The 25,993-nt window shown below is 46.5% G+C and overlaps 1 protein-coding gene across 5 annotated transcripts in view; it reads left to right on the top strand.

Annotated features, from left to right (window-relative positions):
* The first annotated feature begins 979 nt into the window (after positions 1–979).
* Positions 980–25,993, top strand: part of Marchf10 (membrane associated ring-CH-type finger 10) — a 96,702-nt gene continuing 71,688 nt past the window's right edge. For 2 of the 5 annotated variants that reach the window (XM_037200725.1, XM_028865149.2), the window contains exons 1-4: positions 1,227–1,315; positions 3,439–3,515; positions 8,338–8,444; positions 22,639–22,755. In XM_037200725.1, the coding sequence (XP_037056620.1) occupies positions 8,355–8,444; positions 22,639–22,755 (207 nt within the window). In that variant the 5' untranslated portion in view covers positions 1,227–1,315; positions 3,439–3,515; positions 8,338–8,354. Of the gene's footprint in view, positions 1,316–2,224; positions 2,646–3,438; positions 3,516–8,337; positions 8,445–22,638; positions 22,756–25,993 lie in introns of those variants that run through there. The other 3 variants (XM_037200727.1, XM_028865148.2, XM_037200726.1) reach the window with 3 other exon arrangements.

Genomic DNA, 25,993 nt, shown 5'->3' on the forward strand with positions numbered 1-25,993 from the left:
CAAATAATAAATAAATAAACTAGGAAGCAAGTCCTGGGGAACAATAGGGACAGTCACAGTTGAGAGTCTGGGGCTCACTGCTCAGACTGTGAGGAGTCTCCGAGAGCATGTTGTTGGTGACTGGAGACATCTGGACCTATGCTGCTTATGTGACTGGAAGAGGTTGGGCGAGCGAGTGGCTGACAGGCTCGGATGTGGTTGCAAGGTGCATACATCAATCCAGTTCAGAGACCATGGAGATGGTAATAAGAATAGAAAGCTAGGGTGCCATAGGAATAGCCACCACCTGAATGTGGGGGCTGCATAGGAGACACCTGGACCCCAGACTTATGGAGACTCTGGGACGCTGGTGAAAAGTTCCAAGAATTTCTATTGTCTATCTTCTTTGCTCTTCTCCACCCAGTTTAAAGAGCCTTTAAGTGACATCAGCCAGCAAGTTACTGAGTACCTAAATATACAAAAAAAAAAAAAAAAAAAAAAAAGAGCCAAGGTTGTCTATCAGAATCTCACAGAGAATAAACCCATCCCAGGGACAATGAAGTGAGCCAAGGACCTGGTGAGCACTGGCCTAACCCTCCAAGCACCTCCTTCCTGGAGAAGCCAGTAATGACCACTGCTAAGAGGCCGGCTTCAGGTATCCTTTCTGAAGCGGATCAGTACCTCCCTTAATCGTAGGATTGGTACATTTTACTTGAAGATGCCTGTACATCAACCATCTCAAGAAGTGCGGTATCTTTTCTTCTTTCCATGTACTGCCTTTAATATTTTATTCAACTGAATTTTTTTCCTCTCCCATTCTCTAATCTCCTTATAAGAAACAGCACTGCCTCTGGGCGTGAACACAGACAAAATCAGCGTGCCTCTTCCAAGACAGCCGCCATCACTGCTTTCCCTTCCCAACTGCATCCCTTCTCGTTCCCACGGCAACCAGCGGGGCCGCCCACGTGTGGACTCAGGACCCCCGGGGGCAGCAGTCCTGCCCCACCCCCACGATCCACGCTCGCGGCTAGCGGCACAGGCTCCGCGCGAGGAAGGAGGCCCGGTTGCCAAGGAAACGGGAAGACGCCAGGTAGCCGCCCCCACCGTCTCCGCCCCGAGAAAGGCCGGCGGCAACGGCGGACAGCTGCCTCCGGGAGGAGAAGGAAGAGGGGCCGCAGGAGGGAGGGAAGACGTGAGGCGTTGGGGAGGAAGAGGAGCCCAGGACCGGCCCCACGCACGATTGATGGGCGGCTCCTCTGCTGTGGGCCTGCCCATCCGCTCCACCCCGCGGCCCCTTTAGCCTCTGACAAGGGGGCAAAAAGTGCTGATCCCCAAGGTAAGGGGCGACGCCCCAGCCTTCCCAGAACTGAGGATCAACTTTTCCTTTTAAACTTAAAAGATTCTAGAGGGGAATCAGGCCTGGAGCTTAGTGGCCAGCCTTTCTCTTCCTCTGGCTGACCCCAGCCAGCTCCAGCTTGTGTCTGCCTCAAAGGAATAGATTGAAGGGTCTGGTCATGTTTTGCATGCTGGCAGCCCCTCACACAGGTATATACCTTCTCTGTATATGCCATTGGTCCACAGGTCCAGGAAACGGCTTTTGAGTGTGAAAAGATGGTATTATTAATGCCAGAACCCAATGGCTTGTCGTCCTTGGGGTGTGCCTTCTCACTTTTCCAGTTACAGTTTCTCCTCTGGGCTTAATGGTCAGTATTTGTTAGCTAGCTCTCTCCCGCCCCCGACCTGCATTTCCCTAATTAAATTGGAAGAGTCCGTCTCTCCCCCAACCCAAGCCCTCAGCCTCTGAAATATAAAATGGGCCTAGTCACTAAACTTATACTCAACACAAGTTTATAAAGTGAGATTTTTAAAAAATCTCTATAAGTTTTTTTTTTTTTTTCCCACAAGCTAAAATGGAAACAAATCCTGTAATCCTTGTCATTACAAATTAATTCATTGTGGAAAGGGTTGAATTAAAGTTTTCTCAAATCCTTCTTCCAAGCACCCAATCTCGGGAAAGGAGGAATTTATAAACCTGATTGCCAGGCGCACAGCTACTTAAAATTTTGTTTCAAATGAAGCGTCATTCTAAAGAGGTTAAATTTACATTTTGCTTATTTGCCAAAACCAAGACAGTATCGCTTTAGTGATATTTCACAGAGAGAGCAGAGCGAGAAAATGGTAAGATAGCTTAAGACATTCCTTTCAGATCAGGGTCTTTTTTTTTGGGGGGGGGGAGTACAATTATAGACATAGAAAAGGAGACAGCATGTACACATGAATGTAATATGCATTTATATACACATGTGTGATATTTTTAGAGAATGGGAAGAAATGTATTCTGCCATCAAGTCCTGTTCTTCTTAGTTAGGGTACCTCACTCTGAATTCCCTGGAAATTTACCTCCGAGAGGAATTCATATGTCATAGCGTTCTTAGAATATTCCTCATTGAAATTTCACAGATGTGTAGAATTCTGAGGCCTGGCAGAACCCCACTTCCTCTCTTCCTGTCACACACCTCCTCATCCCTGGCCCTTTCCCTCTCCCTAACATGGCTTCTTACACTGATTTCTAAAACACGAACTGGGGCCAGCGCTTTGTCACCCAAGGCTTACAACAGAAGTATGCATGACCATGTGTGAATTTCAGACCGGGAAGCAGTTCAAAGGTGAGAACAGAAGACAATACAGGTTGCTATTTTAGAATCGTGCCTTGCCCACGTTTGATTATCCACCCCCACGCAGCACTCTGTCAACTGTCTATATCTGCTGGGGGGGGGGGGGGACAACAGCCCTGGCTTCAAATGGCCATCTGGTCGAGTAGGCTCACGAAATGGAACTCTGAGAATCAAGCATTAGCTCTTGTGGATTTATTTCCCATACAGTTATTTCTAGTTCTTGTTCATTCTGGTCAGCTCTTCAAACTTGCAGCCCAGTCTAAAATTCAAGTTGATGTGGAGAATATTTCTCTAACCCAAGATAATTGACTGTCTCCTTGCTCTGTCTCTAATAGGACAGACACCAAGAAAGCAGATTGTTTCATCTCATAAGGTTTTGATATATTTAAATAAGAAAGTCCAGGCGGCACTTCACTGCTTCAAATATTTATTTTACAGTGAAATGTAATGGAGAGCTGGTGGGTGGGAGAGGGTCTCTTGGGGCACAGTCCTTTGTTATGTAGACAATTATGAAGTCAGAGGTATCTAGCAAGTCTTACAGTGGTGTTGGTTCCTACCTCTTCAGGCCAGGTTATTTCAGGCCTCCTGACTAAGAACCTTCCTTAAATTATCTCACCTCAAAGCCATGCTAGATTCACTGGCTTTCTGTACTAACGTTGCACCTACAATGTTTCATCCCACTGGACTATGGGCTGTGCCCTTTTGCGGCCATTAACATAGTCTGGTTATGAATCCTGGTGTTCTCTGCCTGATTAATATTCAGCCAGGCTTCTCTTCCCAACAGGAGCAGCAGGGGTCCATCTTTCTGTTTTTAACCCCACCGTTTTCTGAAAAAGGGGGAACAGACGTCATTCTATGCAGGTACAAATTTATATGAAAAGTTACAAGTGGTATTTTTAAATATAGTCCATAAATGTCTGAAATGATCAGACACACACAAAATCTTTATGCTGACTTACCTCAGGTATTTGTTACAGCCTTAGAAAACTAACACAGTTGCTGAGAAATATAGGAAGAAAAAACAGGTAATGAGGATAAAGCCATATCCCGTGGAAGTGCATGATGGGAAAGTGCTCACCCAACCATCCTGGGCCAAATGATAGCAAGTCCAAACTGTTCCGAAGCATTCAAGAGAATAAAGTGTGGTGTGTGAGGTAGGGGAAGGACTCCATAGAACTGGATCAAGTTGGTCTTACAGGACAAAAGTTGATTCTTATCACGGGGAGAATTATTGGGTAGTTTTAAGAAGGGAGAAGCATGATCCTATTGAGGTGTTTTACAAACTATAGAACTACATATTGTAGCTTCAGACTCTAACTCTCCAAAGACCCTCTGTCTATCTTGAGAGAAAACAGTCGTCCCCCCCCCCAGGGACCAGGAAGCTTTCCATGCTGCTCAATGGTAGATGATAAACCCTGCAAGATTTAATAACTCCTAGACCAGGGTCACCTTGAGTCAGGGACAAGCTGACTGTCAATATCTACACAAACTGAATAAGCAGAGGAGAGAAGGAAAGCCACAGAGTGCGCACACCTGAGGGTCGGGTTGGCGACTGTTGTCCTCCTCCCCCCCCCCGGGGGGGGGCTTTCTGAGGAGCTGAGAGCACACTGTGGTCATTAAGAATGTATGCGGCAATCTATGAAAGAGCTTCGGTGAGCGAGGAGCTGGAACCGACTGTGGGGGCTTCGATGATCTGTTGATGAAGTCTGGCAGTCTCAGTACAAACAGTGACATTTGATAACTTTGTGAGCTATAATATTGTGGTCATAAATTAGACCCCACCAACCAAAGCCTAATCTCTTGAAGTCAAGACACGTCTTTACCACCTGTTTACAACTAGTTAAATGGAACTTCAGCCTTGTTGATGCAGTGACTGCCCTTGCTAGGGGTATTAACAGCCTCCTCCTGGAAACGTCTCTTCAGCAGCTGTGGAACGGCACCCACTGGGCTTTCCTCCGGCCTCTGGGGTCCTCTACTGAGCTCCTCTTCAGCTGCCTCTTCCTTATATTTTATTTGTTGATGGTTTTGTCCCACGTCCATCTTCTCTGCTCAGCACCCATTCTGCTTCAGCTTCCGTTGTTACCAGTATGCCAGCAGTGGCCAATCTTCTCCTGTCCAGTCAGCTCAGAGCCTTGCATCTCTACCTGCTGCCTTGACCTCTCCATTTGCAGTACTGTAGACACTTCAAACTTCACATCCTTTTCTCACAAAGCTGCCCTTCCTGTTTCCAGGCAGGCAGAGGGTTAGATGGGAGGTGTAATGGCTGGTTTTGTGTGTCAACTTGACACAAGCAGAGAGGAAAGTGCCTCAGTTGAGGAAATGCCTCCATGAGATCCAGCTGGAAGAGCCATTGAGTGTTGAGAGCTCTGTGGGGTGTTCTGTGGGAGCTTGGAAGATAAGAATGTGGAGAGCAGTGCAGAGGATGGAGGCCTGGCCTGTGAAGTTTCAGAGGGAAGATAAAGACTCTGTGGGGACCATTTGTTACTAAGATTCTGTGTTTCTGGTTAGCTGGGACTGAAGAATCAGCTGTGATTAACAAGATACCAGAACTACCAAAGCGAAATTCTGTTTTACTGGGATACTTGATCCTGGTTGGCTAGAGCTAAGAAATCAGTGGTGATTAAGAAGAGACCAGCAGGCTGGTTATGGTGGCGCATGCCTTTAATCCTAGCACTTGGGTGGTAGTGGATCTCTGAGTTCGAAGCCAGCCTAAAACTGAGAGAGAGAGAGGGAGGGAGGGGAGAGAGAGAGAGAGAGAGAGAGAGAGAGAGAGAGAGAGAGAGAGAGAGAGAGAGAGAGAGAGAGAGAGAAGCATACTAGCATGACTGGGAAATCTTCTGGGAAGTGTTTCCTGAGAACACAGAGAAGCTGTGTTCCAGAGGCAGCCAAGGTTGTACCTTGTGCTGGCAGCCGGACTTGGTAATGTGTAAGAGTCACCCAGGTGGTACTGGTTTTGAAGGCATGAAGGGGTCATGGAGAGCGGCTCAGGCTTGACACTGAAGAGGCCAGGAGAGGCCATTGGTGAAGGTGCAGCCTCAGTTGAAGGCCCAGGACCGAAGGGGTCATGCAAAAAAGCTGAGGCTTGTCACCGTGAAGAGAGTCTATGAGAGGCTATTGGGGAAAGCTCAGCCCAGTTGCCTCAGAAGACCCCAGCATTTCGGAGATGCCAGTGCCGTGGGATGACCACCAGGAGCAGCAGTAGCAGCAGTGGAGTGGAGCCAGCTGGAGCCCAGAAGACAGCTGTGTGTGCTGCAGAGGGCGGAGCTGGAGAAGTGACCCAAGCCCAAGTCTAGATCATGAGTAGAACCCAGACATTGGGCGTTTGGGATTTTGGTTTGCTTTGAATTGTTTGCGACTGTGCCCTGATTTTTTTTTTCCCTCTGAAGTAAAAGGTGTTTGTTTGTTTGCTTGCTTGCTTGCTTGCTTGCTTGCTTGTTTCAAGACAGGGTTTCTCTGTGTAGCTTTGGCGCCTTTCCTGGAACTCACTGTAGCCCAGCCTGGCCTCGAACTCATAGAGATCCACCTGCCTCTGCCTCCCTAGAGCTGGGGTTAAAGGCGTTGTCACCACTGCCCGGCCGAAGTAAAAGTATTTTATTGGAGCCCACAATTGAGAGACTTTGAATTTTGAAAGACTTTGGATTCTAAAGAGATTGGCTATTTTAAAGGGACTGAAATTTAATGTATTTGAATTTGTAAAGACTGGGACTTTTAAAGTTATTTATGTTTTTAATGTAAGACCTTGGGGATGAATAAAAAAGGAAGGGCTGTAGCTTAATAGTGATGTGTTTGTGTGTCAAGTTGATAAGGGGGTCAGTTGTACTGACTGGCTTTGTGTGTCAACACAAGCAGAGATCCAGCTATCAGGCGTTTTCTCAATTAGTGATCAATGGGAGAGGGCCCAAACCATGGTGGGTGGGGCCATCCCTGGGCTGCTGGTCCTGGGTTCTATAAGAAAGCAGGCTGAGCAAGCCATGGGAAGTAAGCCAGTAAGCAGCTCCCCTTCTGCCTCCAGGATCCTGCCTTGCTTGCGTTCCTGTCCTGACTTCCTTTGGTGATGAACAGCAATGTGGAAGTGTGAACAGAATAAACCCTTTCCTCCCCAATTTGCTTTATGGCCACGGTGTCTTGTCAGACCAATAGAAACCCTAACTAAGAGAAGCAAAAACTGAGAAAAACCTCAGCCATATCTTAGCTATATGTCTCCTGATGGTCAGAATGATGCCTCTTTTTTCAGTAAACACTCTTGAGGCTGTAGTTAGGCTCTACATCAGAAACTGTGGGGTCCGCCTTGCAGTATTTTGTTGTGAAGGTGAAATGAGTTAATATAGGCGGATGCTCAGAGTGGCACCTGGCACTCCACCAGTTGGTCCATGGGAGCTCTGGCCCTCCCCCATTCCCACTGTCCTCCTTTTCTTCCTCCTCCTCTTCCTCCTCACACATTTGCTACCTAAGCCTTGTGACTACCTCATCTCATATCCCAGCGGTGGTCACAACTCCGCGTTTTACCCCACCCTATCCTCCATACTTCAACTTCAGGAGCCTTTTAAAAACACAGATGTACAGGGTTGGGAGACGGCGCAGTCAGTGAAACGTTGCTGGAGGAAGCACTAGGACTCGAATTCAGGACCAACCCTCCCCTCACCATCCCCACCACCTGTTTAAAAACCTGGGCAAGCAGAGATGGGAGGCATCCCTCAGAGTTTCTGGTTAGTTATTCTTGTAAAATCAGTGAGCTCTAAGCTCAGTAAGAGACCCTGTCTGGACAAAATAAAATAGTGATTGAGGCGAGATGACAGCTGATAACAGACTCTGGCTTGCACACACACATGCACACACATGCACACATGCACACACGCGTACACATGTGCCATGCACCATTTATTCCCTGGGTTAGAACCTATCAGTAGGTCCATGTGACTTCTCATCATCACCTGCAGGGTCCCATATGAGCTGATCCCTGCCAGCCCCCCCCCCATCATTCTGGTGCTGGTCCCCACCATCTGCCCCAGATGCCCTGCCCTGTCCTCACTCTCCTCCTCGCGCTGAGGCAGCTGCTGTCCCCCTCCCAACTCTTGCCTGACTCGTGATTTATCAAACCCAGTGTTGTGGGCTGACCCCTTCCAGTCAGACTCCGCTCTTCTACGACTCCATTCTTTCAAAGAGGCCACACCCGGCTCTGTACTGGCAGTTAGAGTCCAATTGTCTAGTGTTGGTTTTCCACCCTAGACTGTTGGCAACAGAAAGGCGGGACCTTGTCTGCCTGACTGGCTGCTGGAGCCAGCAGCTGGCAGTGTCTGGGTCGGATTAGGGACAATGGTCACACAGGAGAATCTAAGCAACCCAGGACTTCTAAGTTTGGTCACTGAAGAATCTGTCTGGGTGGTTGTTTTCATCTCTACCATGTGGTAGAGCTCTGCTACCCAGTCAGGTGTCTGTCAAGCTAGCTCCCTGCGAGTAACCAGGGATCGCTGAAGTCCTCTGATGAATGTGAGCGTTATTTATGGCTGGGACAGAAAAGGCTATCAAGAGTTGGACACGAATACAAAAATGGAATGTCTGTACCTTCCAAACAGTGGGGGAATAGATTAATAAAAGAATACATGCACTCACACTCAAAGAAATCCAAATATGGTGACTCTCAAAAGCATTTGTCTCGGTACGCTTATTTCTCTCTCTTTCGTAGATCGGAAACTAAGAACCATGTTGCATGAAGCAAGGGACAGGCAGAAGTTTGTCAGTGATGTTCAGTATCTGCGGGACATGCAGCATAAGGTGGACTCTGAATATCAGGTAATTGCGGCAAGCAAGCCTTGTCTTTGGGGGTAACAGAATTTGAAGGCAGCATCGGTGTAAGCCCACCCCCAACCTGCCACTCACTAGCGGACTACAAAAGGCCACTCATCTTTCTAACCTGTGAAATGGTTAGTACCAACTTCGTAATACTGTGAAATAAGCATTTTATCCCAATGGTGGTCCCAGTTTTCGTGTTTTGCCCCACGCTGTCCTCCATGCTACAATGTTAGGGGCCTTTTAAAAACCCAAATGTAGGGGCTGGGAGATGGCTCAGGCCGTGAAATGTTGCTGGATAAACATGAGGACTTGAGAACATATTTAGTACAGAAGCTGGGGCCGGGGCTCAGTGGACAAGAGCATTTGTGGCATTAACCTAAGGACCTGCGTTCCAAGCTCCTGCAACCACACTGTAAGCTAAGCATGGCCATGTGCATCTCTAACCCCAGTCTCTGCAGGGCAGAGAAGGGACCACTGGAGTCTGCTAGTCACCAGCCTAGCTCCAGATTGAGAGACCCTGTCTCAAAGGAGCAAGGTAAAGAGTGGTACAGCAGGACCCCCAACATCTTCCACTGGCCTCCACACATGTGCCTGTGCACACATACACCACACATACACATCCGTGCATCCAACCATATTTAATGCAGTGTTTGGTCCACAACCCTTGACAATAAGTGATTCTAGAGTTCATATTTTGCCAACTGAGAAGCAAAAAGGCCTCAAGGGGTTAACTGAGTTGCCCTACCATTTACAAAACAGCATGCCCTTGTGTTGTCCAGGGTGCCCAAAGAAAGGTGGTTAGCACACTCTACAAGCAAACTTCTGGTCTCCGTGGCTACAGTGTTTGCATGCGAAAACAAAACTGATGGGAAGCCTGAAGGGTCATGATGCAATTACCTGGGGCTGGCAGGGGACGGACTTGCTGGACTTGGCTGTGGGATTCTTAGAGCATTTAGGAGATGTCGCTCAGCTCCCCGCTGTGAGAAGCAGCCCTTACCAATCAAAGAGACACATTCTCAGCCTCCATGGAGCTTGGAAAGCAGTCCCTCCCTAAGGAAAACACAGCTCAGCTATCAGGTTTTTCTGCTCCTTAGCAATTTCAGATAGAACTGAGCCTTCTGGGTCACCAAGGAAACCGGACCCGGCTCAGTAGCCTGACTTCACCTGGACAGTGCCACTCTGCTCTGGGGTTGGAAAGGATCGGCAGTTTCCACACCCAAGAGGACTACAAAAGGGGAGATTTCCAGAAATTGAGTTAAGAATGTCAACACACGGATGGGTTACTCAGGGAACCATCGGTTTTTCACAAAGATGCCTCCACCACCTGGCTGGCATGTGGAAATACTTGTTTAATACTGTGTCTACAATGGATGTATAAGGCAACTGATTGTTGTCACTGGTCCCAGGTGAAGAAAATCACACAGCCATGTGTTCTGGATCCGCTGCAGCTTTATTTTCTAAGATCACTTAGGCTTTCAGTATTGCCAGTTGTGTTGGATTTGGTTTGCTTTGGTCTTTCAACCAATATTTAATCCATGCCGTGCCCACTTTGAACAAGGTCTTTTTTTGTTTGTTTGTTTGTTTGTTTTGTTTTTCAAGACAGGGTTTCTCTCTGTAGCTTTGTGCCTTTCCTGGAACTCACTCTGGCCTTGAACTCACAGAGATCCGCCTGCCTCTGCCTCCCAAGTGCTGGGATTAAAGGTGTGTGTCACCACTGCCCAGCCTCTTCCAGCATTCTTATTCTAGGTTTAGGAAATCGAAAATGTGCACACAGTGTAAGTTTCTTTTAGTTACTTCTGCAGTGTGCTCTAGAATGTCCCCTCATAAGCCCCTGTGTTAGAGGCTTGGCTCCCCACTTGGCACTATGTGAAGAGGGGAACCTTTAAGGGGCAGGACCTAAGGAAAGATCTTCGAGTTTTGGAGGTGTGCTGCAGAAAGGAGCCATGGGAATCCAGCCCCTTCCCCCCTTTCACTTCTTGGCCTCTATGAGGTGAGTGGATGCTGCTGCCATGATGTCCTATAGCCCAAAGCAACAGGCCCATTTCATCATAGCATCTGTCATGATCAAACTTGCAAGGCTGGGAGCCAAAACAGACTTTGCCTGTCCTTAAGCTGACTTACCTCAGATATTCATTAGAGTCGTGGAAAACTGACTAAGACAGCTGCTGATAACTATATGAAAAGACAAAAAACAAACAAACAAAAACAGCATCATACAGGGAGGGGGGCTACGGCCCTTGAGAGCCAAAGGAAAGTGTCTAACACGAGGACATAGAAGAGCTCTGCAGAACCGGATCAGGCTGGCTCTTACAAGGAAAAGCCGGACACGTCATGCATGTGAATCTCCCTACAGTGAGAAGTATTGGATAGTTTTGGAGGGAAGACACATGATCTGGTTTAGCTTTTTTCCCTTCTTTTTTAAATCACTTTGGCTTCTGTGAGGGGAAAGGGCTGGAAGGGGCAAGAGAAAAAGCAAAAGATTTTGAAAGTATGGTTGACATTTACGAAAGACGATGTGGTGAAATGGACCAAGTTCATAGGCACAGAGATGGCAGAAAGTGGTCCAGCCCGGGAGCTAGAAGCAGAGCAGGTGATGGATGGAGATGAGCATCGGCGGACGGACAAGAATGACTCCCCTCAGCGCATTGACTGTCCACCAGCCCTTCTGGTTAGACTCTTGATTTAAAGCTTTCCACTCTTCACATCTGATGCCGCACTTCCAATTTCTTTTCAAACAAAAACTCAAGCCAGCAGCAGGGGAGTCCTCTCAACCTCCTCCCTGTCATCCTAGGCTTCACAACCTTCCAAACCTCTAATCTCAGAGGCAAAGTGACCACTGTCCTGCTAGGGACCAACTGAGACCTTGGCCCAGGCCAGCCTCTGCCATCCATGGGACTCTGCTGCCTATATTTTTATCTCTCTCTCTCTCTCTCTCTCTCTCTCTCTCATTTTATTTACTTGTGTATATATTTATATTTTATATATTGGCTTATCTATTTATTGTTGTGCTGGAGAGAGGATCCAAGGCCTCCTGCATGAAAAGCAAGCCCTCTACCAACTGAGCTGTACCCGCAGCCCAACCTTCTGCCCTTACTGGCTTAGGCTACAAGTACACTGATGTTCCCATTGTAAGAAACAAGGCACGAAGCCTCCGGCTCCAGCAGCATTCCTGGCTTCCTCCTGTGTGTCTCAGCCATCTCTAGCCAGTCAGCTCATTTCTGTCTCCACTTCCTTCTCCGTGCATGTGTTTGTTTCTAAATCCACACTTCCTTCTCCTTAACCACTGCTGAGGTCAGCAGCCCAGTGCGGTGAGTGACACCTCCCAGTCTTTGTTTCCTGGAGACTACTTCTCCGGCCCTCCTCTCTCTCCTGTCATGGTCTCCTGCCTCCCCCACATTAATCTCCATTTTTCTTTCTTACTTCCTCCTCTTCTCTCTGCCCTTCATTGCTGATGCCCCAGGGTCCCATCCTCAGCCTCCACCACACACACACACACACACACACACACACACACACACACACTCACTCACACGCTTCTGATATACAAGGCCCTCATCACTTGTTGGCTCTTCCTGTTTTTAACCACTACTTCACACAGATGGCTCCTAACCAGCGTCTCCCAGAACGCCAGAATCATGGGTGCACCTGCGGATTGGTTATGTGCACCTGGATGGCACTCAGGTATCACTAATCCAACATGTCCACAGACAGCCATCACATGTCGGCCCCTCTCCCACCACGCCTCCTCCAATCGAACCCTTCCCTGACTCCTCATCTCTCACCCACAAAGCTTTGGCCGCCAAACTCTGCCAAGCTCACCTAAGGGCACATGAACCTGTGCCGCCCTTTATCCCGTGGCCACCACCGCGGTTCTGAACGCCGTGATTTCTACCCGAGACTGCCACCGTCTCTTCAGTGTTTAGCCTGTCTCCTGTCGCTTTGCCATCTTTCTGACTTGTGTCTTGCTCTAAACTTGACATCGGCCTGTGCCGCTGGACCACTTGAAGACCTTCGGTAGCTTCCCAGCAAAGTCAGGCTCCAGACCCCGGGACCTATGCAAGACTCACCTTAGCAGGAACTACTACTTAACCCCGCCCCCAGCCCTCTCCCCACCCCGCCCCCACCCCTGCTTTGCTTTTACTCTATTCTCTCTACAAAGATAGTAAAGATCACAGTTTTAATTTAGAACTAAAAATCTCTGGACTCACATAGTATCCGGGTTTAGTTTTCGTTTGTTTTTAAGAAATTACTGAGTGGCAATTTATATGGCATGAAATTCAACCTATTTTAAGTATACTGTCAGTGATTTGTGATAGATCTGCAGCCAGAACCAGCATCCAGCTTTCGGGCATTTCTCTCACCCCAGCTCCTCAGCACCCTTTGAACACTGACAGCGGCCATCTGTATCGCTCCCGCTCCATAAGGCCACGGAGTGAGCCGCACACTGTGGTTCCTGAAAGCCAGGGTTACCTATCTTGACCACCAACCTGTCAGACATAGTCCAGCTAGCTTGTGACTATTCCTAGAACCAAATGCATCATTGCTGACCATTTTCAAAACCACTTCTCAATGGGGCTGCACGAAATAAAATATGGTTACCTTTAAGATAGAATGCTGTTGGTAGGTGAATGGAGACCCACAGTAACAACTTCAAAGGGAACAACAATGACTGTTTTAGTCAGGGTCTCACTCTGTAGCCATGGCTGGCCTGGAACTCACTATGTAGAGTAGGCTAGCCTCAAACTCACAGAGGTTCACCTACCTCTGTTTACTGAGTGCTGGGCTAAAGGTGTATGCCACCATGCCCAGTCCTGAAACTGTTTTTAAATGATGTTATTTAATCTGTTCTTTGCCTTATTCCAGAAAGACTTTAAAGTTGTGGCCTAAAAATCACTTGCAGTTGGGCATAGAGGTATACCTCAATACCTTCAGCATTTGAGAAGCAGAGGAAGGAGGACCATGAGGTCAAGGCTTCCCTGGGTTGGGCAGAAGACTGTCTTAGAAAAGAATCAACTTCAGCTGGGCAGTGGTGGTGCACGCCTTTAGTCCCAGCACTTGGGAGGCAGAGCCAGGCGGATCTCTGTGAGTTTGAGGCCAGCCTGGTCTACAGAGCAAGATCCAGGAAAGGCGCAAAGCTACACAGAGAAACCCTGTCTCGAAAAACAAAAAAAAAAAAAAAAAAGAAAAGAAAATCAATTTTGTGGCTTGAGTAACTGTTCACTAAGTCTCATACAGCCAGAGTGTATCTCGATCATTTACCGAAGGTAGTTGTGGTGGATATCCTAATGTGGTATGTCCAACCTGTCTCATGTGTCTGAGTATAGCTATGTATGCAGCCCAGCACAAGTCCATAAACCTATTTAAACATTATGAGATTATTTTAATGATTTTGTTTTGTGACTTGACCAAGTGGTTCTTGCGTGTGAACTTGGCAGTGACGGCCTGTGACACTGTCAGAAGGTTGGATGTGCCTGCTGCAGGTTTGGCCCATTACAGCCTGTGGGAATCCAAGCATTCTGTCTCAGGGCAGCCATCTGCTCAGGGCACCTGGGATTTCCCACCGCAGGATACAGGAACAGTGTAAGACCTAATCACGACATGCAACTCCCAAATCATATACGCTCACCACACATTCCTTCCCACGCTCGACTTGCCTTCAATGAACTGGCTCAAATTGAAGCCCTCAGGGACCTCCTCATTTTTTTCTAGAGTTGGGTTATTCCTGCTCTGTCCTAAAATACACTGAAGGTTGGTATGCAGCAAATTAACAGTGCCTTCACAGGTCTGTGGGCTAGCTCTAAGAGAAGGTTAAACCCCCCTTAGTTGTTTTCCATCTACTCTTTTCAGTGGCTGGGTGGGGCTCTCGTAAGAAAAAAGGGGAAATAAACATCTATTTGGCATATTACATGCTATTTCAGAATCTGGTAACTAGTATATAATTATAGTCTATCTTAGAATTTGGCTCTGTTCCTTCCAGAGTGTTCATATTTCTCCTCTCTCTCTCTCTCTCTCTCTCTCTCTCTCTCTCTCTCTCTCCTCTCTCTCTCTCTTTCTCTCTCTCTCTCTCTCCCTCCCTCCCTCTCTCACCTCTTACTCTCCCTCCCCAAATGTATTTATGTAACTGGAGGCAGAATTTAGCCTTAGCCATTAATGCCCACTGGAAAGCTAGAAAGGAAGATTACACTTGGCATTTCAGAACAATTTTCTACAATCTCTCAAATGTGTTCAAATTGGTTTCATTTCATGTCACTTACTCATCTCAATTCTTTCAAGTGCAGATCAAACACCTAAACATGGCGATATAAATGTGTTGAAGGACATGATGGTGGCTTTTATACCAGGTAGCCATGCGTGGGAGGGGGATACAGGTTGAGCAGCCCTAATCTGAAATCCCAAATCTCAAGTACTCAAAAGACTGTGAAGGTTTCTCAGCACCAGTATACTGCCACACCAGGAAAATGTCTCACGCACAAAATTATTAAAACATTACATAAAATACCCTCAAAGTATGGGCTTACAGTAAGTACATAGATTTTGTGGTTAGACTTGGGACTCATCTACCAGACATCTCCTTGTGTGATATATGCAAATATCATAATATCTGGGAAAAAAAAACAACCTCCAAATCCAAAACACATCTGGTCCCAAAGCATTTCAGATAAGGGATTCTCAACTGTCACTCAACTCCTCTGCCTCCAGGAGTCTGAGTCTTCTTTATTCATTTATTTTGCAGTGCCGGGGATTGAACCTGGGTCCTTGCCCAGGATGGGCATACACAGAGCCATATTCCCAGCCTCCTAATATATCTACACTGTCTTACTAAGTTAACCAGGCTGTGCTTGAACTCACTCTGTAGCTCCAAAAGGCCTTGGGATTACCATCCTCCTGCCTCAGCCTCTCGGGTACCTGAGATTACAGGCCAGTACCATGAGGCCCAGCTTTGAGGTACATGCTTCTCTAGTGTTCTCAGCCAGAGGGAAATATCATGCCAAATTTTTTGAAGTGAACTTTAATAATGTCACCAATGATCATTAAAACCCCCAGCTCTAGGTTATGCACGTTGGACCAGGGTAAGAACAGCAGGCAGTGCCAGCTCCTTCCTCTCGGTGCTGACTGGGTTAGAGTAACCCTGACGAAACCAGACAGGTGCCGTTAGTAATTGAGATGTAAAGCTGGGGGGTGCGGATACTGCTGTTCAGTCTGTAGAATGATGGTCTAGTCTTCTAGCTTGCTTTCTACCACCTGATAAACACCATGGTCAGAAGCAACCAGGGAGGGACGGGTTTGTTTCAGTTTACATCTTATAGTCCATCATGGGGGAGCCAGGGCAGGAACGGAAGCAGAAGCCATAGGAGAACGCTGCTTACTGGGTCATTTTCCATGGCTCGCTCAGGCTACTTTTTTATACCACCCAGGACCACCTGCCCAGGGGTAGCACTACGGATGACGGGCAGAGCCCTCCCACAGCAACCATTAATCAAGAAGATACCCCACAGTCCTGCCAGAAGCCAGTCTGATGGAGGCAATGCCTTACTTGAGGCTCCCTCTTGACAGATGACTCTAGCTTGCGTCAAGTTGAAAAAAAAAAAAGAATTAGCCAACACAGCTAAGAGGCATGGAGCCCTGGGTTCAGGCCCCAACACGGCATCAAACCAGATGTGGTAGCAGCACCTGTAACGTCAGCACTAGAGCAATAGAGGCAGAAGTTGTCAAGATCGTTCTGGGTTACATAGCAAATTTAAAGCCAGCCTAGGCCACATGAGACCTTGTGTCAGAAACAAACAAACAAACAAACAAGTAAATAAATTAGTAATGGCCACATGCATTGTTGTGCGATGTTTCTACACTGTGTGACAATATATTGCCGTGATTATTGTAATAAAAAGCTGAATGGCCAATAGCTATGCAGGAGATACAGGGTAGAGAGAGAACTCTGGGAGGAATCTAGGTGTGCAGGAGATGCCAGGAGACAGAGAGACGAACCAGGAGGTGCAAGATGGAAGAGAGGTAATGCCACGTGATAGAATGTAGATTAATATAAATGGGTTAATTTAAGTTATAAGAGCTAATGGAACAAGTCTAAGCTAAGGCATAGCTTTCATAATTGATTAGTCTCCGTGTCATTATTTGGGAGCTGGTGGTACAAAGAAAGACTTGCTACATTCATTTTTTTTTTTTTTTTAATTTGGGTTATTTTTATGGTAGTTGTTTTTACAGCAGAACTGGAAGCTGATCATATGACACATGGCTTCTTAGGTCATCAGGAGCCCAGACGATGACAGATAAGAAAGACTCTCTGAGCCTAACTATGGGCTTGGACAGCTGTCATGTTAAAGACAAAGTGGGGTACAGTGTGCCCCAGAATGCCATAGCACAGGAGGCCCTCAGCTGACTGCCTGCCTTCTGTGGGTTGAGAGACAAGACCTTTCCTTCAGGGTATGAGTGTGCCTCAGACCCACACAGGAGGACTCTTTCTTCTGTGACCAAGATCACAGTCACATGCTTTGGCAAAGGCTGAGTTTAGAACACCAGGAAGTGGGCTGGAAGACAGAAGCTCGATGCTGGTGATGGTGCTGATGGGAAGGGAACATTGAACCCTCCCCACAGGCCAGTCCCAGCTAGGATCCTGAGAGAATCCTCTGCTCTCCTAGTAATCTCGTGACACCACGACATCTCTCTCTCACACACAGCTGAGGGAAGTGTAATCGATGGAGTCAGCCTGCCCAAGGTCTCGGCTAGAAAGTGGCAGAGCTGGGGTTGGGTTTGTTTACCAGGATTGAGTTACAGTGAGTCACAAAACCCACGCCACCCCCCACAGGCAGATTCTGTGACTTGCTCCCACAGTGGAAGCTTCTGCACAGAAGGCAGCCTGGCTGCATGTGCTGTCGTCAGAGGACCAAGAGGTGGGGGAAGAGAAGAGAAGAGAAGAGAAGGAAGACATAGAAGTCACCTGACTTTAACTTTACTGCCTTTAACTTCAAGACTGCCCTCTGATGGCCTGACCACACATCTGAGACACCAGGCACACAGACATTTAATCCTGACAGGTGGGACACAAAGGGACAAAGGGACTAACTGAGAAGTCCAGAAGGACTTCTCCTCTCCACCCAGGGATTCCACCTTCTCTGGCCAGCTGGTCACTTTAGGATCCCCACCACAGAACCATCACCATCAAGACCAGACAAACAAACAAGCCATTCACGTTCAGAGATAGAAAGGAAACGCATCCTGGGGTGGGGATGCCAGGCTTTTGCCTCTTCTAGGACTGGACTTCGGGAAGCTGCATTTCTGCGTTCCTTTACAGCAAGGCTGTGACTCTGAGAGGATTGGGGTTTGATTTGCACAGGAAGATTGCTCGGCCGTCTCTGGCTGGAAATTATTAAGTATCAGCCCTGCCATGGTTTATCTTCCCTCCCAATAATCTGAGAGAGAAATTGTTTTCAACATTGTAAAAAAACAACAAAAAAAATCTATCCATCCTCTCCTTTTAGTAAAGAAATATTTAAAGCCAGGCAGTTGTGGCACACGCCTTTCATCTCAGCACTCAGGAGGCAGAGGCAGGTGAATCTTTCCTAGTTTGAGGCCAGCCTGGTCTACAGAGCGAGTTCCAGGACAGCCAGGACTACACAGAGAAACCCTGTCTTGAAAAAACAAAAGAGCCGGGCAGTGGTGGTGCACGCCTTTAATCCCAGCACTCGGGAGGCAGAGCCAGGCAGATCTCTGTGAGTTCGAGGCCAGCCTGGGCTACCAAGTGAGTTCCAGGAAAGGTGCAAAGCTACACAGAGAAACCCTGTCTCGAAAAAAAAAAAAAAAAAAAAAAAAAAGAAAAAAAAGAACAAAACAAAACAAAACAAAAAATCAGAAAGAAAGAAAAAGCAATAGTTAACTCATAGTCATATGCATTCTTGAAGAGAATTTCAAATAAATAAAACCATCCAGCCAACAAGAATTCTGTTCAAAATCTGCCTTGGTCCTGCCTGTGTTTGCTCACACTGACACCTCCACTTTCTGACCTAAATACAGGTTAGGGGAGGTCACCACTTAACCTGTGGCTCTAGGAGACCGACTTCCTCACCTCCTGCCCCCACAACAGCAGGCGGTCTGATTTGAAGTCAGTGTGGGGGAAGCGCACACAAACAGCTCAGGACAGGGTTGGCTTAACTGGTGAAGTCTCCTGCTATCCAGTGACAATCTGAGTTTGAGCCCTGGGACCCACACAGTGGAAGGAGAAAACTTACTTGTCCGAGTTGTCCTGTGACCTCCACATGTGTGTCATGGTACCTCCTATGTATACATACATACATACATACATACACACATACATACATACATGCACACACACATACATACATACATATATACACACACATACACACATACATACACACACACATACATACATACATACATACACACACACATACATGCATACATAATACACACATAAAATACTTTAATGTCTTGGGGGGCCCTGGAGAGATGGCTCTGAGGTTAAGAGCACTGACTGCTCTTCCAGAGGTCCTGAGTTCAATTCCCAGCAACCACATGGTGGCTCACAACCATCTGTAATAAGATCCTGCGCCCTCTTCTGGTGTGCAGGCATGCAGGTGGAACACTGCATACATAATAAATAAATCTTTTAAAAATATATTTTAATGTTTTTTTAAAGCAGCTCATATTTACTCAAGTTTCCTGGCTTATTTTTTTGTTGAACTTATTCTTGATAGGTACTGTCTAGTATTCTTTGGGTCTCTCTCTCTCTCTCTCTCTCTCTCTCTCTCTTCTCTCTCTCTCTCTCTCGTGTGTGTGTGTGTGTGTGTGTGTGTGTGTGTGTGTGTGTGTGTGTGTGTGTGTACCTACTTTCAGAGGTCAGAAGAGGTCATCATCTAGGGCCTGTTCCCGTCCTCTGCAAGAGAAGCAGGTGCACCTAAGCCCTGAGCCATCTCTCAGGCCCTTCTTTGGGTTTTTTTTTTGCTTACATTACGCAACACAAGGATCCTGGCAGCACTTCCCAGTGTCCATTTCAATGATTTAATGTGACAGAGTTGTTCAAAATGAAAGATGGACCAGGGACAGCAGTAAAAACCAAAGCAATCATTCTGGTGTGTTCTCACTGTCCAAGCCTGGTGGGGTGAGACCTCATCTTCCTCCTGTAATCCGGGAGTCCACCTGCTATAGGTGACCAGACGGTGAGCTGGGGGGGGGGGTCACTCTACCTGCTATAGGTGACCAGCCAGTGAGCTGGGGGGGGTCACTCTACCTGCTATAGGCGACCAGCCGGTGAGCTGGGGTCAGGGTCACTCTACCTGCAACTCATTTTCCAGGTTCAGGTTGACCAGCTTCCCAGGGGGTCCAGGCAGCACCCGTTTCCCACAGTCAGGTCATTTTTATTCTTAACCTTGTAGCTCAACCTCCCAGGCTTTCCCCGAGGCAGGAAACTCTGAATCCTAGTGTTAAAAAAGGAAATGCTTGTTCTAGTGGAAATGAAGGGGAGATGTGAAAGAGATCTCTTTCCTCAACCCAGCCCAGAAGTGGGGAAATGGCAGGTCTACTTTAGCAACAGCAATGCTTGCCTTTACACCAGACTTCTTTAGTGAATACTTTGACCCTGATAGGTCACAGATGAGTGAGGGTCTTCGAGTATAGAAATATAGAAATGTTCCAAGTGCATTTGCTGTTCGGGGGAGGGGAAGGTTAAAATATCAGTTGAAATCCCTGGTGTCCTTGGGTTGCTTCAGTCCTAGGAAAGTGTTTGGTGCTGGATTTTATTTTAATTTTGCTAAGAAAAATGGTGATGGGGCGGGGCTAGTTATTTTATTTTTGTTACATTGCATTTAGAGACTGGTACTTTCTGGAGCAAAAATATGATTCAAGCCAGACTCAGATCCAGCGAGTTTTCTCTCATCTGCAGAATTTAAATTAAAATACACGGATACAAGACCTGCACAGTGACCATACTAGTTGACATGGCAACATGGATGGGGAAAAGCCACAAGACTTGATCTTTAGATGAAGAGCTACAGACAATCAATGGCCGCTGAGGAAGGGAGTCCCATTTTCTCCACTGATGAACTCCCTGATAGGTTATCCAGTCCCAACTGGTCAGCCCTAAACACAAACAACACTAAATGTACTCAGTAGGATATACATAATACAAATTATATACATACATATATATGTGTATATATATATATATATATATATATATATATATATATATACTATAGAAGAAGAGGTCGTTCATTAACTTGAGAAGGGTGGGAGGGACCTGGGAGGAAGTGGAGTGAGGAGGAAGCAGGTATAAGTGATGCATATACAGTACTAAGTGTGAAGTTCTCAAAAAATATTTTTATATTTTATTAAATTATTTTAAATTATATATATGAAGGGAATGGCAAAAGAGTAATAAGGTGAATATGAGCAAATTGCAATGCTATACACATTGTATGAAAACGCCATGATGAGATCCATTATTTTGAATGCCAACTTTAGAAACTGATAAAAGAAATGATAAATGCAATTCAAGATGCTAGAAAATTCAGAAGGTGAGAAGTGGTTCTTACTCCTCAAATTCTTAGTGGCCAGCTGGGGAAATGAGCTGTAAAACAAAACCAATTACAGTGAACTAGGAAAATTGTACAGTTCAAACTACATGTGTTAGCTTTGTGTTAATACATAGCTGCCCCCATCTTTACTCACAGGGATACCCTCCAAGACCACACCCCCCCCCCTAGTAGTTTTAAATGTCAACGTGTCACAACCTAGAATCACCTGAGAAGGGACCTCAACTATGGAGGATTGTCCTGATTATTAACTGCATTAAATATGGAAGAGCTGCATTAAATCTGGATGGCACCGTTGTACGGGCTGGGCCCTGTGTGAGAGTGAGGGCGGGCTAAGCGGAAGCAGTCAGCAAGCAGGCCTACATGCGTCTATTCTCCCTGCTCTTGACGGGCTATGATCTAACTGCTTGAGTTCCTGCCTGGATTTTCCCTTTCTAATGGACTGGAACCTGGAATTGTAAGCACAATAAAACCTGGCCTCTCCCATTAGGCACCGTAAAAGGTCAGCAATGCTGCCTAGTGGAGAAAAGGGCAGATCTGACGACACCCTGCAATACAGCTGCCAGCATCGCTGCTCTGGCCCTTGGGGCCCTCATTAAAAACATGAGGACGGCTTCAGGCACAGTGTTGTGATAGGCCGCGGCAGAGCTGATAAATGGACAGCTATGAAGTGAGCAATAGGAGTGTGGTTTGAAGAGAGTGTATATGCTGGACAGAGAGATAAATCATGTCCAGGGCAGCAAAGAGTGGGATGAAGTGAGATTTTATCACATTATTCAGAATGGTGCGAGAACTTATGAATTATTTATTCTTGGAATCTTTCAGTTCATGTTTGTGGACCAAAGATGACTATGGGTAACTGTTGAAATTGCAGCTGGAGACAGGCTACCGTCCACTGCTTCATTAGCTATTCATTCAGCCCAGAGAAGAGTGGGCAGACAGGGAAAGAGGAGATGTCACACGGCGGATCTTAGTGATCAGCAGGCTGAGCCAGGGAGGTTATTCCGAGCAGAGGGAACAGCATGTGGCAGATGCATGAAAAGTCTTCTAGAACTAAGGAATAACCCAGGAGTCGATCAGCCCAAGAGGTGGTGAGAGGGGGTGCCACGGAGGGGAACAAGACTGGAAGAAGGCAGCTATTCTAGGTGCTAGAGAGATGGATGGATGGCTCAGCAGTCAGGGGCACTTGCTGTTCAGTTATGAGCGTGAGAGTTCACTTCCCCAACCAGATAGGGTGGCTCACCAATGCCTGTGACCCCAGCTCCAAAGGATCTGGTGGGATCTTCTGGCCTCCAAGGGCACCTGTGCATACATGGGCACATATGGATACGTACACAGAGACATAAACAAGATATTTTAAAAAGAAAGGAAAAACAACTCTTCATAAAGTCCCATGGTGTGTTTATTGTTTGTATTTATTAAAGCAGTGATTGATGGTTTTGGTCTGGCATTTTGGGCAAAGAGCGTGATGCCTGGTCTTTGAACCTGGTGACAGATAGTTCATGAACAGCTGGAGATAAATATCATTTTCCCTGTGCCTCTCACATTGGTATGAAGCCTGACGCTGCCTAAACTAGTCACAGACCCAAGAGAAAGAAGCCATGTTCTCATCTCTGTTGTGTGTTCTCTAGGCTTGTTTGAAACGACAGGAAATCAAAAAAGACCCAAACGAGAAGACACAGGATCAGCTATGGGGGAACGACACAAGTGACAGATCCCGGTTCTCAAGCGGGTCATCGTCCAAACAGGTACGGAGAATTCGTCTCTTGCTTCCGTGTGCGTGTGCGTGTGCGTGTGCGTGTGCGTGTGCGTGTGCGTGTGCGTGTGTGTGTGTGTGTGTGTGTGTGTGTGTGTACGTGCATACATACACATATGTGTTAGAAAAAAGCCAACTCCAAAAGGAATGTATTGGTGCTATCACTTGGTCAACTACTTGTTTCATAAACATAAGAACCTGAGTTGTTTCCAGAACCCACATTGGAAAAAAAAAAAAAAAAAAGCCAAGTGTGGCGGTGTGCACTTGGGATCCCAGAGCTGGGAAGATAGAAAGAGGAGGATTCCTGGAGCTCGCTGGACAGACAGGTTGCTAGAACTGGGAAAACCCCAAGCCAGTGGGAGACTGCATCTCAAAAGAAAAAGAAAGAGAAAACCTGGGTATGTGATGCTCAAGGTACCACACACCTGGGATGTCTGGACAACTGGCCACCACATGCATGCACATACACAGACACATACGGGCACAAAAAATGAATAAAATAGACGACGTCTGTTGCAAATCCTAAAGGGCAAGGCAAGAGAGACTTGAGCCAGGTGCTCCTGGCCTGAACAGCACCCATCACACTCAAGCCGTGGCCTTCCTTACTGGGCCTTACTTTTGAGCCTTGGTGGTAAAGGACCTGATATTCATGGTCTCTAAGACCTGCGTTGATGCTAGAGTTGGAGGCACTGGACGTCCTCAAGTCTAGCACCATGCTTGTGGCTTATGATCTAATCCTTGGTACTATTGTCTCTGGTTTTCATTTCAATGCAGGAACAGAGTAAAATGCAGTGATAACAACATCTATAGTAACTGGCAGTTGTTTAAATATTTTTGTGTAACTTGATAACAAATAGTTGAGAACAATATATGATAATGTTTACAATAGCCACTGAGTGTTTATACCATTGCAAACACTGTACTCAGCTTTTTATATCTATTAACCCATTAAATTCTCATAGATACATATATGTCTGTCTATCTATCTATCTATCTATCTATCTATCTATCTATCTATCTATCTATCTATCATCTGTATATTGTTTTGTTTTTGAGACAGAGTCTGCTGCGTCTCAGCCTAGCCTCAAACTGGCTATGTAGCCAAGGCTGGCCTTGAACTCCCAATCATCCTGCCGTTACCTCACAAATGCTAGGATTAGTATACATATTAAGATATATAAACAGTACATGGTGGTACATGCCATAATCCCAGCACTTAAGAGGCAAGAGGATGAGGGGTTTGAGGCCAGCCTGAGCTAACAACACCCCTATCCCACCCCAGTTTACTTTCTATTGGTTTGATAACACCATGGGAAGCAACCTGGGAAGGGAAAGGTTTACTTTGTCTTACAGTCCAGCATGAAGGGAAGTCGGCATGAACTAAAGCAGAGACCATGGAAGGATGCTGCTTACTTGCTTGGTCTCTACATAGCTCATTCAGCTTGCTTTTTTTTTTATACCATCCAGGACCACCTGCTTAGGGGTGGCACCATGCAAAATGGACTGGGCCCTCAAACATCAGCTATTAATCAAGAAAGTATGCCCCCCCCACACACACACACAGACTTGCCTACAGACCAGTTGAGGGAGGCATTTTCTTAATTGAAGTTCCCTCTTGGCAGATGACTCTGGCTTCTATCAGGTTGATAAAACACTAACCGGTATTCTTTATGAGTGTGCATGCTTGTGCACACACACACACACATACACACACACACACACACACACATGCACACACGCACACACGCACACACACACACCCCTTGGCCACATTACAGATGACAGCTAAGGAGTCTCAGCTACAATTTCACAGGCATTTTGCAGTGGAGTAGGCATCCCATCCCAGATGTGCTGACCCCAGTGCAGAGCTCTCTCTCCCTCCACGGTTCATGTCGAAGGTCTTCTCTATCTAAGAATTTCACTTGTTCTGTGTAAGAGCTAAAGACCACAGACTACATCTAACCCTGGCTGTTAGCAAGGCGAATTGATTTAAGGTGAGTAAAATGCCCCTTATGAATTCTTATTTAATATTTTATGCCTGAAACAGACTCCAGAGGAGGGACTGTCTTTCCTATCAGTAGTATGGATCTCTGAGACAGATCTTGGATGCCTGATATCAATCAAGCTCTTGATTTCTTCTTTAATCTACGACGTTCACACAGTGGTTATTTAATGTTCAAAGGACACCTTAAAAACATCAGTGATTGATGTTTATGGATGGAGCTGTTTCTCTGGGAGAGATATATACTCCCTATTAAGGGATATAAAAGCACACGATAAACTACCCCACCTAGACTTTGAAGGTGAAAGAGAACCATCTCACCACATCAGCAGCTGCCAGAACGCTTCGCCTGGGCCTCTTCCTGCTGGTCAAGGAGTAAATATAAGGCCTGCTGTGCTGACACCAAGGGAGTGTGGTAAATCCAAAAATTAAAGCTGGTTTGGCTGGAACAACTTATTTTGAGCACTAAGATAAATCCTGTCATTTTTACACTTTGAATAAAAAAAATCAAGGACAAATAACAAAAAATGTGATATAATTTTAAGTCAGCAGCATGTAGCAATTCCTAGATTGTGATATCAGAACAAATGGACACCTGGTCCCGCTGTTTTCATACAGAGGCTCACACACCAGGGCACAGGCATGCTTTCACAGCAGAAGTCGCACACACCTCTGGGACGCTCCAGACTTTTCAGATGCCCCTCTCTGTCAGCACTGCAGGACAAGCTGCTGTCACATTCCTATAACTTTGTCTTCCCACTATAAAAATTGCCCTTTCAGGCCCTCAGACCACTTCCAAACAAGGACATGGCTGTCCATTTAAAAGTGATTGTGTGAAAAAGCTCCTGTGATCATAGATGACTTGGATCTGGGTTTCTAACTCAATCTTATACTCACTTGTACCCAACACAAAGTAACAACAGACATTGCATAAAATTGACCATTTCTATCAAAAGACAAGTCCAGAAGCCAGGCATGGTGGCACATGCCTTTAATCCCAGCACTTGGGAGGCAGAGGCAGGTGGATCTCTGTGAGTTCGAGGCCAGCCTGGTCTACAGAGTGAGATCCAGGACAGGCACCAAAACTACACAGCAAAACCCTGTCTCAAAACAAACAACAACAAAAGACAAGTGGATCTTTGAGCTGGAGGCCTGCTTGGTCTACGGAGCAAGTTCCAGGCCAGCCAAGGGTACATGTGTCAAGGAAGAGGAGGAGGAGGAAGAGGAG

Source organism: Peromyscus leucopus, chromosome 8b (genome assembly GCF_004664715.2).
Source record: "Peromyscus leucopus breed LL Stock chromosome 8b, UCI_PerLeu_2.1, whole genome shotgun sequence".
NCBI lineage: Eukaryota > Metazoa > Chordata > Mammalia > Rodentia > Cricetidae > Peromyscus > Peromyscus leucopus.